Source organism: Palaemon carinicauda, chromosome 22 (genome assembly GCF_036898095.1).
Source record: "Palaemon carinicauda isolate YSFRI2023 chromosome 22, ASM3689809v2, whole genome shotgun sequence".
NCBI lineage: Eukaryota > Metazoa > Arthropoda > Malacostraca > Decapoda > Palaemonidae > Palaemon > Palaemon carinicauda.
Window position 1 is genome coordinate 82,997,552 of NC_090746.1, and position 15,000 is coordinate 83,012,551.

Sequence of the window (15,000 nt, forward strand, 5' to 3'; positions counted from 1 at the left end):
GTTCATTTCGTGATTTGCATGAAAAGAATATAGCCACCAATAAATTACGACTTTCATACAGCATGCACACAATCCAATTTGATAAACCCATCGTTAATCCTTTCAATCTAAATTTACTCCTCATACTCAGATACATGCAGTATATACATCTGTGTCCCTCCATAAATACCACTAAAAGCTTTGTACAGACGTGGATCTTACCTCAGTGTTTGGCGTCCGATCATAATAGCTCGGATGTGGCATCGAAAACCCCGATGGCAGCAGCTGGAAATCAATGGAAAAATTAGGTCAAAAAGTTTTTCAAAGCTCGCTCAAATTAAGAAATGTAAAATAGCAACATATCAAATAGTTTCCTAATGAATTCGTTACTAACAATAAAAATATCAAATATGGAATTGCTTTCAAGTAAAATATCAAGTATAATTCATATAAATAAAAACACTGAATTACAAGACATTATTGATTCGGCGATTATTTTGATGCAAAATTGGTTGCCTAGTCCTAAATTTCTATCCTTAGATTACAGGTTTGATGAAAACAATATTCTGGATCACTGACTTCGAATTAAATTCTATTATAATTTTTCACTTATACATGGTGGAACTAAACAAACATATTAATCGCAATGACTTCCCTGTTCATACATAAATAATATTACTTCTATCAATAAAACATTAAGGAGCCATATCAAAAATAATTTATTTGAGGACTATTTTGAAAAATGTAAAGCATTCCCTTTATATATTTAGTGATAACTGGTAAGATATATTTTTTTAATAATATTTCCATCAAACTAAGATTCATTACTGATAGGGTATTGGTTATTTGAATTTAGCATACCAATGTCAGTTTTAGGGACTTGCAGCGTTATCTTGTTCGTTAATTAATATTTCTTGAAGAAATAACTCCACTCTGCATATCTTTAAGCTGTGTGTGTGAGAGAGAGAGAGAGAGAGAGAGAGAGAGAGAGAGAGAGAGAGAGAGAGAGAGAGGGGAGAGAGAGAGAGAGAGAGACCTATATTAATTGAATTTCCTGTGAGCGAGATAAATAGAAATCTTTACTCTCACTCTTCACGAGAGAGAGAGAGAGAGAGAGAGAGAGAGAGAGAGAGAGAGAGAGAGAGAGAGAGAGAGAGAGAGAACATAAAAAAATGTCCGTAACCTCTCTTTTTCCTCTTGCTCTCTGATAATCTCGAAGAACATATCCAATAAATAAGGATGACAATATATGTCACTAAAACGATGGGAGTAAGATATAAAAATAACAGCGGATACAAGAAACTAAATTAATCAACATCAATCTCTCTCTCTCTCTCTCTCTCTCTCTCTCTCTCTCTCTCTCTCTCTCTCTCTATCTCTCTCTCTCTCTCTCTCTCTCTCTCTCTCTATGTATATATATATATATATATATATATATATATATATATATATATATATAAAGAATAAAGGATGAATAAATTTCGAAAATTTCACCTTTTCAAGATTGGACTTGCAAAATACTGCCTTTCAATAAATTACAATGAGGGGTAAAGATGATAAAGGCTTGCATAAACGTTCACAAACAAACTCTTTTCCATTATCGATCTATTTCCCTTGACAGGGGGGGGCTCCGAAGAAGAAACAACATAATTATCACTGGCACATTCATCTATCAATTGTTTAATTGTGAATTAACTCCATAGTACAGTAAAACATAGATAGTATTAATTGCTTCCAAATTCCCAAGAAAGAGTGGGTGGAATAGCCAGCTCGATGAACTCCTCATGGAAGGTTCCATCAAAATTCAAAGTTATAGTCTAGCATATACTGTATATCTGCAATATGCTACCTGCTTTTCCAAGGATAATAACATCACTATAATAGTCAGATGCTTCTGACATGACAAAGCCCACATCTTTCTGGAGAGACTGAAGAACATCCTTTCCCAGCTTGTTAGCTTCCAACGCGGATATTTCTGACAGAAATTTTTCCTTAAGTCTTGTGGAGTTGACTGCAGTTGCATCATCACCCAGCTGCTCCAGATGCTGGGAAAACAGGTGAAATATATCTGCAAGATGGAAAACTGCAGTACCCTCACCAGACCTGGTGGCATACACTGGATATGTACTATCTCTGAGAATGCCTTTGGGTGGCATCCTCTGCTGGTACATGTTCTTGTCCCAGTCTTTTGATGGCTCTATTGTACATGTTTGCAAAGCACGTAAAATGCCATTTGAGCTCATGTACATTAGCATTTCTAACACTGAGTCTTGCAAGAAGCTTTCCGTCATTAAAGTTTGGCCTCTTTCAAGAAATCTTTGATTGAGCTTCATAGTCTTGAATATTTCGAGTTTAACAATGGTGTCCTGCTGGAAAAAAATTACCGTCATTTTGAATTTTTAAGTGCCTGGTGGGTTTTATCAAGAGCAATCCCCAGAAGTAGGTGTACCCCTAACAATTTTGGTGTTTGTTTGCGAAAATTAAAGATTCTTCTAAAAAAATTGGTGTTATCTGCGTCACTATTATAGAAGAATAGTATTATTTATCAATATTACTTCACAGACAAAATTTATTAATCATTATTAACGTATGTCCTTGATGTATTTTGTCATTTAACCTGAGAACTTTGCTAATGACGAGACATTTCAAAGTTTTCATAAGAAAACCTCAATACATTGATAAGCTAATATAAAAAAAAACATCCAACAGGAAAATCTAAAGACGTTGGTAACGTTATCACAATGTTCTTGTATGAAAAAGTTTGTAGCGCAAGTAACGAGTGTAGTTAAATGCAATTTCGTTATAACGACTTTGTATCAAAGAGTACTATAAATCATCTTTTAGTCACCTTAACGTCAAGTTCTTATTATCCAACACAGTCATTATCGACTACTTAAATTTTATGAGAATAATATTGCCCAGTATTTTGGTATCGGGTAAATTAGCTATTTTTTGTACGCAAGTTACAGGCGTTTTGGGATTAACTCTTCTGTATGATGACATAACGTCTATGGTATTCCATTAAAATAATTTAAGGTATGAATTCAGTTATTCATATTTATACAAACACATACATATATGCAGAGAGACAACAAATGAGAGTTACGGACGAACCTCTAGAGATTGTTAATGAATATACGTACTTGGGACATACATAAAGTGATCTCCAGGACATAAGACCGAAGTTAAAAGAAGGATAAGCATGGAATGGCGAGCCTTTGGTAAACAAAATGAGATTAAGAAATGTTAAATGCCTCTTCCTCTAAAAAGAAAAGTATTAAAATCCGATGGTCCAACCAGTATTAACTTTTGCATCAGAAACTTGGAGCCTTGCTAAAGCCTTAGAACAATCTAGTTACAGCTCAAAGAACTATGGAAAGAATAATGATGGGAATAACACTAGGAACCAAATAAAAAGCAACATGGGTATGAGATAAAACTAAAGTAGAACATATTCTAATAACATGTAAGAAAATGAAATGGTCATGTACACAACATATAATGAGAATGGTAGATAAATGATTAAGAAGAATAATATAATGGTTCCTTCGAGACTGCAAACGAAGCAGGGAAGAAAAAGAAAATTTTGGATTGTCGAACAAAGAAAATTTGCGGGTCTAATCTGGTATAGAAAGACCATAATTAGACGCGCGTGGAAGACCACGTCTGAGACCTTTGACCTACAGTGGGCTAACAACGACGGATGAAAATCATGTAGATTATCAGAAATGAGTTAAAAAATGTATAATCTAAATTTAATAAATTCCTAAAAGTAATGGCATAGCAAATTGACCCCAATCTGATATATGACTTGGCCTATCGGCAAATCATCAGTAATTCAGCTGCAGGTCTCTTCGTCCGGCTGACTTGTTCTCCTTTAAGTTTAGTTGCATGAAATGCAAACATTTTGCCGGTGGGGCTCGTGGTTAAGTCAGGGTGGAAAGAGCTAGTATTTACCTTGAAGGATTTAATTAAGTCTTTACAAGTTCTCTGCTGTTTTCTTAATCTATTTTCTAAGAAAGAACATCATTTATTTATATTCCCTTGAAAGTTTTTGTTTCAGTCTGTCTCATGATACAAAACAACTTTCGCTTGTAAGATTTAATTGCATTTTATTCGTCATGAAGTTTCCTTAGAATATTTGTAATTTTTTTTTTTTTTTATCAGCAATTCACTATTAACTTTCACTATTAACTCAATTAACATGCACAGATATACGACGAAGAAAAGTGAAAAAAGTAAAAAGGGCATAGGCTATATTTCTGGTATCAAAATGGACATAGCAAATATACATACTTCACCCGAGGACTGAAGTACTCAAAGGAATTCGTTGCTCAATAAAAATCTCAATTTTCGGAAATTTCACAAGAACTTCCACTAGAAGAAAAACGCAAGTCACTTACTTCACTTTACAAGAGACTTTCGAAATCTCCTCTTGAAAGTAGCGAACATACATTTAGTGAGTGATTAATTAGCAAAGGAATGGATATAAAATTAGTGAAAATTACGTAATAAAGAGTAAAGCTGGAATTAGAAAACTTTACTTAGCATTCAATATGATCATGAAATGACAAATTCGTAGATAATTTGTATTTTTCCTTAACTAATACAAACCTCGAGTTATTTATTATGGATATTCTTTAGGCAAGGCTGGAAGGTAGACAATTAGAACTATAATTACAAATTAAAAACCGAAAAGTAATTCGGTACTTTAGGAAGCATTTTCCGGCAAATATTCTTCTCGCGAGGATTGGTACTTAGTATTTTTAAGACTAAATTTCCTATTTGATATTAATTATATGAACACGCATACAAAGGCACGCGCATTGTATATATTGTCTTTACACATTAAACTGTTTTTACTAACATGAGGGGGGTGTTATAAAAGACACTAAAGTCAGTGCAATGTTCACACTTTAACTCCTGGATCTTTGATGGACCAATGGTGCAGTGAATATATTTAGGTTGTTGAAAATGTAAGTTTTATCTCTAAATTACAACGAAATTTTTATATTAACTATTTGATTTTAGTGTTTTCATTCGATATCTAAATTCTCATAGATACAATAAATTTTGATTAAGGCAGCTAAGACTACCGAAATAACTAAACAGCAACAAAATAACTAAAAAACAACAGCAATAGGAGTCAAAATGTTTCTTTAATGACAATCCCTCTCATTTGAAATGCTCATGAAATGACAGCTATTCACTTGAAAACTAGATGGTAAACATTTTGTCTCAGAATGTCACATACCGAATTCTCGTTGCCATCTAACTTTAAAGAAACGGAAAGAGAAGGAGAGATAATTATCGCTGTAGAGGGCGAGTTAGGGAAGGAGGTGGTGAGGACTGGGGGAGGGGGGGGGGGGGGGGTAGACCAGAAAGGAGCGTTGTGGCCTTTGGTGGTGGAAACATCTCCTTTACAGATGCTTCTTATTGAGGAATCCAAGGTTGGGCCATGTTAGGGTAAACCCGACTAAGTATGCTTACCTAAATATTTGACGATGCTTCACCCTTCCCTCTCTCTTTTCATCATCGCTCCAGCCCTGTCTCCTACAACACCCCCTCCCCCTTATGTCTTCTCCAGACCCCCTCTCTCACACTCTTCACATACTCTCATTCTTGACTCATGTCTCCCCTTCTTTCTCATCCAAACTTTTTCTGGAGATTTTCTTTGACTTTTTCGACGTTTCTTTTTACGATCGTGTTACCGTAGTCAGGGATTTCCATCACTGGCCCTCCCCCCTTACTCTCTCTCTCTCTCTCTCTCTCTCTCTCTCTCTCTCTCTCTCTCTCTCTCTCTCTCTCATGTATGCCTTCCTTTCATTGGACTCCCACTGGTCTCAAAGTTACGTCTCTCTGGTGGACATTTTATGAAATTACGAAAAATAATTACCAAAGATTTCTCTCATTGTATTTTTAGTTTTCCTTTCGATATTTTTCCTTTTCATAACCCTCACTGATATTTCTTTGTCGGAATCTTACCCAAATGAATGACAACAATTGTTAAAAAGGGGGAAAAAATTACGGCCCATAAAAAAAGTAACAGGATCTCCGGTGAAAGGGGAATCTCTCTCTCTCTCTCTAAAGACGCCCAAGAAGAGACGAAGGCACATTCATCAAAAACCTAATCATCTAATGTTTTCGCAAATATAGTATCGTAAATCTTCTGCTTGTAGAATGCGGAATTTTCCTCCGTCGCTCTTTTCCTCGAGTTAATATAATTAAGTTTAAAACATAAATAGAATGTAGATATAATTTTCTTCAAGAAAATGAAACAAACTTTCTAAATGGCATTCGTAATTCCTGTAGATATCCGTGGTGATCCTTCAAACAACAAAAACTTATTGAGAAACTGGTGGTGATGTCCTTCATTTTTGAAAAATTTACTTTGCGCGTCACATATATGACTTGTTGTACAAACGTAATGCTCAATAGTTTTGACTGCTTTAAAACTAAAATACCAGAGAAATAACAGACCCCCCTATTGGTGGATAATCTTCAAAATTGGTCCCTAATTTTGCACGTACATCTGTCATTACAATCGACAAGAATCGTTTTAGATTTGCAACATAAAACTGCAATGAAAAATTAAACCGATGGAGCTCTAAATCACTGAATATAGTGTACCAATCGCTCTCATCCAAAGAGTTTTTTTATAAACATTTGAGAATGGATATGGGTCCGAATCATAATCAATTTATAAAGAAAATAAGTAATTGCGATTTAGCCCACGACTGACCTTTGCCAAAATTCCATACAATTCTACTTTGATAGTTTGAATTAAGGTCGTTGAAAAATAGTGCACAGTAATAAATGAGGTAAAAAGTCCTGTGTAAAATAAGATAATGACCATTCCCTTCTCTGTCACCGACAATTGAGTGGGGCAGTATTCACTTTCGGATTTAACTTTTACAAAGAAATAAGATACTTTGCCTTGACTTCATTTGTAAAGTAATTATTCTATATATACCAACATCAATTCTTACGTTTCAGGAAAATATATGCTAGGATCATTTCAGTCAAATTATATTTACTAAACTTCATGAAATTATTACAACATAAGTAGGAAAAAGCAGAAACTTATTTTTCATCGTGCAAGTTGAATGGTAAAATTTTGACGTGATATATTTGAAAATATCTCTTTCATAATAAAATGAAATACATTGAAGGGCGGGGCAATTATAAAATAGTATGACATAAGCTAATTGATACAACCAATAAATAAACAAATCTAGAAAAGCCTAAGACGTAAAAATTACTAAATGTTTGCCATTGTTCTTTATGGGCTGCATACAGTAAAATGTATTTCATAAAAGCAACGAAAGATTGTTTATTGACATCACAGGAAAAAAAGTCAAATCAAAGCAATGATCATTTCCAACCGATCCCTTATATTTACCAAGCTCTCTCAAGAGTAACAAAATTGACAGATATCAGAGGCTCATATCCTGTCCGTTCTTGGTCCTTTCCTCACTTTCGTTCTCTAAAAACAGATCCTCCCTTCAGGCTATGAAAGCCCAAGGAGTTGACCCATCGTCGGCCTCTATACCCCCAGCAGGATATTTGAGATGGTCTCCCAAACTGATCAGGATATTTGATAAATAAAGAAACCTCCTTATGGACGAAATCAGGATATTAAAGGATAAAACGTATAGAGTACTCTTTTTGTGTAGGAGCTCTCAGAGAGAGAGAGAGAGAGAGAGAGAGAGAGAGAGGAGAGAGAGAGAGAGAGAGAGAGAGAGAGAAGGGGGGGGATTCTACCAATATATTTCAAGTCCGTAAACGCTTCTTAAGTTTAATATTTACGTCTTTGTCTCCCAATTTAGTTTTCTTAGTCAATATGCATCCTACAACTACTAATACTCTAATAAGGGAAAAGAAAAAAAATGCATGAAGCTTTTTGTGTAGGAGCTCTCAGAGAGAGAGAGAGAGAGAGAGAGAGAGAGAGAGAGAGAGAGAGAGAGAGAGAGAGAGAGAGAGAGAGAGAAGGGGGGATTCTACCTATATCTTATAAGTCCGTAAACAATTCTTAAGTTTAATATTTACGTCTTTGTCTCCCACTTTAGCTTTCTTAGTCAATATGCATCCTACAACTACTACATACTCGAATAAAGGAAAAGAAAAAAAAATGCATAAAGCAGATGAAATGTAATAAACGATAGTTAACCAGGTATAAAGGAATCTTTCATTTTTTCATTATGCCATCACAAATGAAAGATGCGACTCCAGAATAATATCTATTGGCCAGAGAAGGGAACCCGAATGGGCTACGTAGAAACCAATGAGATGCCAGACTTTCTTTTGATGGCTGCTCATTGCAGATGGCAAGATCAATATGGTGATGCCTTGAAGGTTGGGAATATTTTACCCCCAGGAATACTTTCCACCGAAATTATCTTAAATTGTTAATGTACCCAAAAATATCTAACATGATCGTCTTCTGTTATAAGTCGGTATTAGTATCTATGATTATTATAAAAAAAAATTACGTTGCTAAAGGCATATTAAGTAAGCGAAATCGTTGTCGATATTCGTATATGCAAAAAGGCTTTTCAAAAATTAAGAGATGTATCTGATATTAGCAGTTACATTGCAGAGGATTACTACTTATACTTCCGACAAAATTGTCTTAATAAGGTAATATACTAAATTTTGTAATAATCCTGTATAGATATTATCTACTGGGCCACTGTCGTTAACTTACAGTTTCTGCGTGCTGTTATTTTTTGGGTGTCCCATTCAGACTTCTATTAAACATTTATTTGGTTTCCAGGGAAACTTCAATCCTCTTTTTCTTTCCACTTGCAATTTCACTTATTTTATATTAAGCTGGCCTTGTGGCAGCATGGGCCGTTTCTTTTAGAGCACCCTGTACAAATTATACTTACAATATGTTCTAGTCTCAAAAATAAATTGAATAAATACAAAGAAAATTAACTTGATTTTGAATATAAACCAAACATCTCTTCCACTGTATCAATATAGTATATAGCTTAATGTAATATGGGGACGCTAATGTAGCAAATGTTCATAGGGTTAATTTCAGATCTGGCGAACAGGATAAGTAAACTGCAGACATTGTTACATGCTATTGAATCTCTGTATCTGTAATCCTACCAAAATATTAGTCAAAGAGGAAGGGGTATCAGAAAGTTTATCCACACAAAAACTCTAGAACAATATTCTTGAGCAACAATTTATGATTGATAACATTCATATTCGGCCCTTTCATAGCACAATTGAAAGGATGATATTTTCTTCTCTTCCCTGCCTATTGTTACTTTAACTGTTCTTAAGTTATCTGTGGACAATTGGTTCTTAAGAAACTGTGTACAAAGAGGACTATTGCATTACAGGGATTTTGTAAGGAAAGTCGGCCAACTTACACGCAAACAAGACAGTGTCTAATATTTACTTAATTTCAAGTTTTGTGTGTTTCTTTAGGAATGCAAGGTATTTTACAATTGTTGTAGCATAATAAATGCAAATAAGTTTGAATGTATTTCACTGCCAGACTTAATAAGTAAATTTTCACAAAATATAAAATTCATTACTCTCCCCTTTGAGAGTTCAAGCCCCTTATAATACTAGTGGTTGCAGTATGCTGAACTTAGTGAAAATGAAAAGATTGTGCATGTACAACCTTGTTGTAAAACCAAGGCCACTACTCTTTCCCGGAAAACTTTTATCAACGCCTAAAGCTTCTGATCAATCCCTATGGCCATGGAAATATCTTTATTGTTGTTCTGAGGAGATATGGTAGGTTTGAGACCCCTAAATACAATCACATAAATGTTAACAAACAGTACAAAACGAGGACACAGTAGCAACGCCATTGATCAGGAGGGATATCCCGTTTTTGTTTAAGACGTCAAAGAGAACCATTTATTTTCCATGCAAGTATTCAAGCACTTCACGGGTGCAGAATCTGAGATAATCATATCTTACAATATAGTAGGGGTTTAGGAACATTAATATTAACGCTCATGAACAGGCTTTGAACATCAACTGAAGAAACTACATAGTCAACCTTTGTTGGAAGTCAGTGACCAAGGTAAATCATCCCAGCAAACAGCTATCGAGGCGTAATATTATTATATTCTCGTTAAATACTTTGGCCCTCTCAAACGCAGAAAATTACAACTGGAAGAACATACCACTTGAAAAAGGAATAAATTTTTACAGCATTCTTATCTGCAAACAATGAATTACGTCTATAAAATTAGGAAAGTCTGACAAGGTTAATGGTGGGGGTTTGAAAACATACATACAGGGTATCCAGGGAATACTACAACTATATACCACTTAAAATTACTATTATGTAAAAAAAGGGAATAATCCAAACGGCTAAATCTATCGACACTGCAAACATTCTAGTTAATTATAGGCTAAAACGTACTGGCGGAGTTTTCATTTCTCCCTTTTTGTATGCTACTCCGTCAGCCCCTCATCCCCCCCCCCACCAAAAAAAAACAAAAAAACAAAAACAATTTCTTCAACCATACGCACAATCAAAACAGTCAAATGTCACTTCTCAGAGGACTGCATCTCCTGAAAAAGTAGAGTGGCTTTGTATTTGAACAAAATCTTCTAAACAACAATGCAACGTTCAACATCTTATAAAAGGAATTTCGCCTAAATTTAACAAAAGCGTTCCCAATGTACTAAAATGTTTTCTTGCCATGGATTTCTCTTGCATACATGTTAGTAGCTATACTAATCATTAGCATCACTTGTTCATGCAAACAACTCTCATGGTCTTATTCTTATCATTCTAATCACCAACATACCTGGGCGAACTCTATTTGCCAAGATAAATTTTGATAAATCGCAAAATATGAATTGCTACCAAAGAGAAAGGAATACTTACAGAGCTCAGACTCCACAAAAATAACATAAATATGCCATTTAGGGAAAAACTTTTTATGAAGCTACGTTGGTTAAATATTTGCCCTATGAAACTGAGAATTTTACTAATTCTGTAACAAAAGGCGACCACACAATAACTCAGGAAAGGTGTCCAGTTTTCATCTTGGCCACAATTTGCTGATCTACACTGATGAACTAAATCGATGTTTTCTAACAGGGATAGAAAACGATGGTAATTTTCACAAACCTTTCTTATCTTCCTGATACATAAAATAATTTTGTAAACAATAAGCGACGCTTGATTATTGTATAAGCCTGGAATTAAAGGACTTAATTGCGAGGTAAAATACCAATACGCTTGAACCTTGATAAAGTAAAGAAAGTTCAATTGGAACCACTACTCCAGTGGCTCTCTCACTTTAAGATAATAAATTATACACCACATATGGTTTACTTATGAGGAAATTCTGTCATATAATGCACTGTATTGTAGGGTATCTGGGGATACATATCCCCCTAATTGGTAACTCAGAACCTAGATGTAAATTGGCAGTTATAGGCGGGAAATTGAGAGCAGATCACCCTACTCTACAACTCAGTACTTTACTTTGCGTGTCTCCCTAAAAAGGCCTGTTCAACAACACCATTCGATGGGATAGGACTCACTGGTTTTTGACTGATAATATACTTATTTTCATGCATTCGTGTGTTCCTTTTTAAAATTAGACATAGTTTTTCGTTGCAATTTTATAAAATTTTAAAAGATACCTTAATCATGGGTTCTTGTTTTTCAAGTGTTTCACAATAGCCATCCATTGTCTTCATGAACGAATTCAAAATCTTGCATACCCTCTACAAATATATTGATTTAACTTATTTCTGAGATGTGCGAACAAGTCATCATCATCACCATCATCTCCTCTACGCCTATTGACACAAAGGGCCTTAGTTAGATTTCGCCAGTCGTCTCTATCTTGAGCTTTTAATTCAATACTTCTCCATTCAGCATCTCCTACTTCGCGAACAAGACAACCAAAGATAAAATAAACTCTTGGAATTTCCATTCATATTTTTTTATAGAATTAATCGTAGTAGAGATATAACACATTTCTGATTAAAAATTTCAGTGATCAAAGGATTATACCGTTACATTTGATTTACAATCACAACATGCCATAAAGTTATAAATCTATAAATCAAATTTTCATGACGAGAAATTATTTAAATGAATTACATTTATGCATACAAACATACATAAATGTGTCCTATCCATAGATAAATTATATCAACTTAGAAGTTCCAGTAAAATCACAGGTATTTACTACCCATTAAAATAAAATAACCTTTATTAGTCTTACTTCCTTATGACGACAATGCATTCACTTGTTCCTTCACCAAAGTATTTTCAACTATTGGTGGATTCTGCAGAATTTCCGAGTACGCTGTAGAAGTTAGTTAAAACCTTTCCAAAAATGACCACAATAATCACAAAACTTCTTCAAGATCCTGATTAATTCATCATGAAAAAATCCGAACCTATTAACCACGCACTATGCTTATTCAAATATTTACCAAATATCACTGGCAAGTGAGGTGCTTCGGTAGCCTATACAGGTTTTTACTTCACTCATTCCATGCATTGTTTACTTGCATCGACTATACCGGTTCACAGAACAATGCTAAATACCCACAGGTAGTTCGTTCTCATTTCTGTAAAATATTCCAACACTCAATTCGTCCTTACTGTTACTGCGAAATGGACACTGTTATTTACATCTAGAATTAACGTTATTTGAGTCGACTATATAGGCAATATCTAAAATAAATCCAATAGATTTAATGTGTTAAATATCATTCGCCCTTTTTTGACATTATAAAATTGGTAAATAGGTTCTTGAAATGTAGATAACAAATAAGTTTATTTTAAATCTGGATAGTTATGTCATCAAATCCGATGTTATGATAATATACATACATACATACTTATGTATATATATATATATATATATATATATATATATATATATATATATATATATATGTATATATATATGTATATATATAGATATATATATATATATATATATATATATATATATATATATATATATATATATGTGTGTATGTATATATATATATATATATATATATATATATATATATATATATATATATATATAACGAGTATGTGGAAGTACATGTTGCGTTAAAGATTCCTCAACAACTATAAAAATATCTAAAAAGTACACTTTCGTAAGTGCTCCATTCCTCAACTTAAATTTTGAATGAATGAGACAACAATTCTTCTTCTGTCTTTATCTATGAATGAATTACAATCCATGGATAAGCTTTACTTTTTATTCAGCAATGTGATATTCCCTTATTTAGGTCCTTATAATCTGATTTCAATGACACTACAAGACATTTTACATTTTTTTTCTGAACGTTCAGTAGTGCACAACATTATATTTTCTCTTTTTGTTGAAATATACGACATGAAAATTTATTGACTCATTTTTGATATTTGAGAAAATTCTTAGATAACCTAAATATATAAAGTTACCCATACAATTATCTTGGTAATTCTTATCACAAAAGTGGTTTTTTTTTATTTTATCTTTTTTTTTTAGGGGGAAAGGGGGATTAAAGTTTATATATATATGAAAACTTTGATTCTGAATCACAGGAAATTTTAGGAGAATGGCATATTGTACAGTTTTGTACCATCTCATAGAATAATAGGGTTACCATTATTATAATGATTAATTTTACTAACATTGTCAACTTCATCCTAACATGAACCTTACAAAAGACTCAAAGCTTTGTATATGTGGTACTTCGCGTATAGTTTTAGAATAAAGGATCTATGGTCATACATAGCTTCACCGTGTGTTATTTGGTGTTTTTAGTGAGATCACCTTCATGATTAATATCAAATAAACAACAAATGAAAAATTTCCATAAAAAAAAAAAAAAAAAAACGAAGCTGTAATACCAAATTTTAAAATCTAATTAATCGGTAAGTTATTCACATTTGTTTAGTAACTGGCATCAGTTAGGCACATAAAGTATGTACCAAATACAAACAATATCCTTTATCCAAATAAATTGTAGTACAAGTATTAAACAAAATAAATTCATCTATTTCGTTCATAAAACAACATTTAAATCTATTTATGATTGCAGTCGTTGTTCACGATGTCTGAATGCTGTCTGTACTGAAAATTCCAGTCGCCTGGAATTTAATTAGTATAAATCGAACAGTTAAAATTATTATATATAACTAAAACGATGGACAAAACATATATGTTCCTCAAATATATTGAAAATTTTAGATCCATTCTTTCCTTTATAGCATACGAAGATTAAGTACAACTTTTCCATTTTAAATTGATAGCAAAATCCTCTTCCTATAACGAAACTAATAGAGATAATGTCGTCGATTGCAACCCCCCCCCCCAAAAAAAAAAAGATCACATCACAGGAAAACCGAGGTCATCACTTGGCATAATAAGAAATTACTCACTTGCCCTAAATGCAAAATAATATTTTTCATTGCGATCTAAGTTTATATCTAACCACCGATTTAAAGAAACGCGGTTAAACTATAACACCCAATGTCACCAAAAGAATCTTTGTGCCCAATCATATAAAAAAACTCGCCAAATCCTAGATTAATTCTATCCAGCCAAGTTCCATTCGCTAGATTGTTTCGCTTTCGGTCTATGACCTTAACAGACCAGTCACAGATTCCTAAAATTTCTTATCCTGTAACTCCAAAAAGGAAGAAACAGATAAAATAATAAAATCTATACCAACATGAAAAAAATATGGTAGTATTGCTATACCCTTTAGCTGGACAGTGCACTGAGTCTATAGAAGTTTTACGTTGACAGTGATTCTTCTTAAATGATGCTATATAATATCTTTTATGTGAAATAAAAATACAAATAAATCGATGATAGCACATCACACAAAAAACATTTGAAGTTTAGATTTTAATTCAAACTATATGAAACAAAAGCTCACACTCTTGCTTTTGTTGAGTGAAACACCATTAAAATGGCCAAGCCTTTGCAGCACTTCGCGGAATTCCTACTTTCATCGAGATAACTTCTCCAAAGAGCTTCCCCATAATAGGTGTTGACT

At 33.5% G+C, this 15,000-nt stretch overlaps 1 protein-coding gene across 4 annotated transcripts in view; it reads right to left on the bottom strand.

Moving 5' to 3' along the window:
• The window catches only part of LOC137616569 (endothelin-converting enzyme 1-like), a 203,836-nt gene that overhangs the window by 74,882 nt on the left and 113,954 nt on the right, over positions 1-15,000 (bottom strand). For 2 of the 4 annotated variants that reach the window (XM_068346447.1, XM_068346446.1), the window contains exon 4: positions 202-264. In XM_068346447.1, coding sequence (XP_068202548.1) covers positions 202-264 — 63 coding nt within the window. Of the gene's footprint in view, positions 1-201; positions 265-12,209; positions 12,438-15,000 lie in introns of those variants that run through there. The other 2 variants (XM_068346448.1, XM_068346449.1) reach the window with 2 other exon arrangements.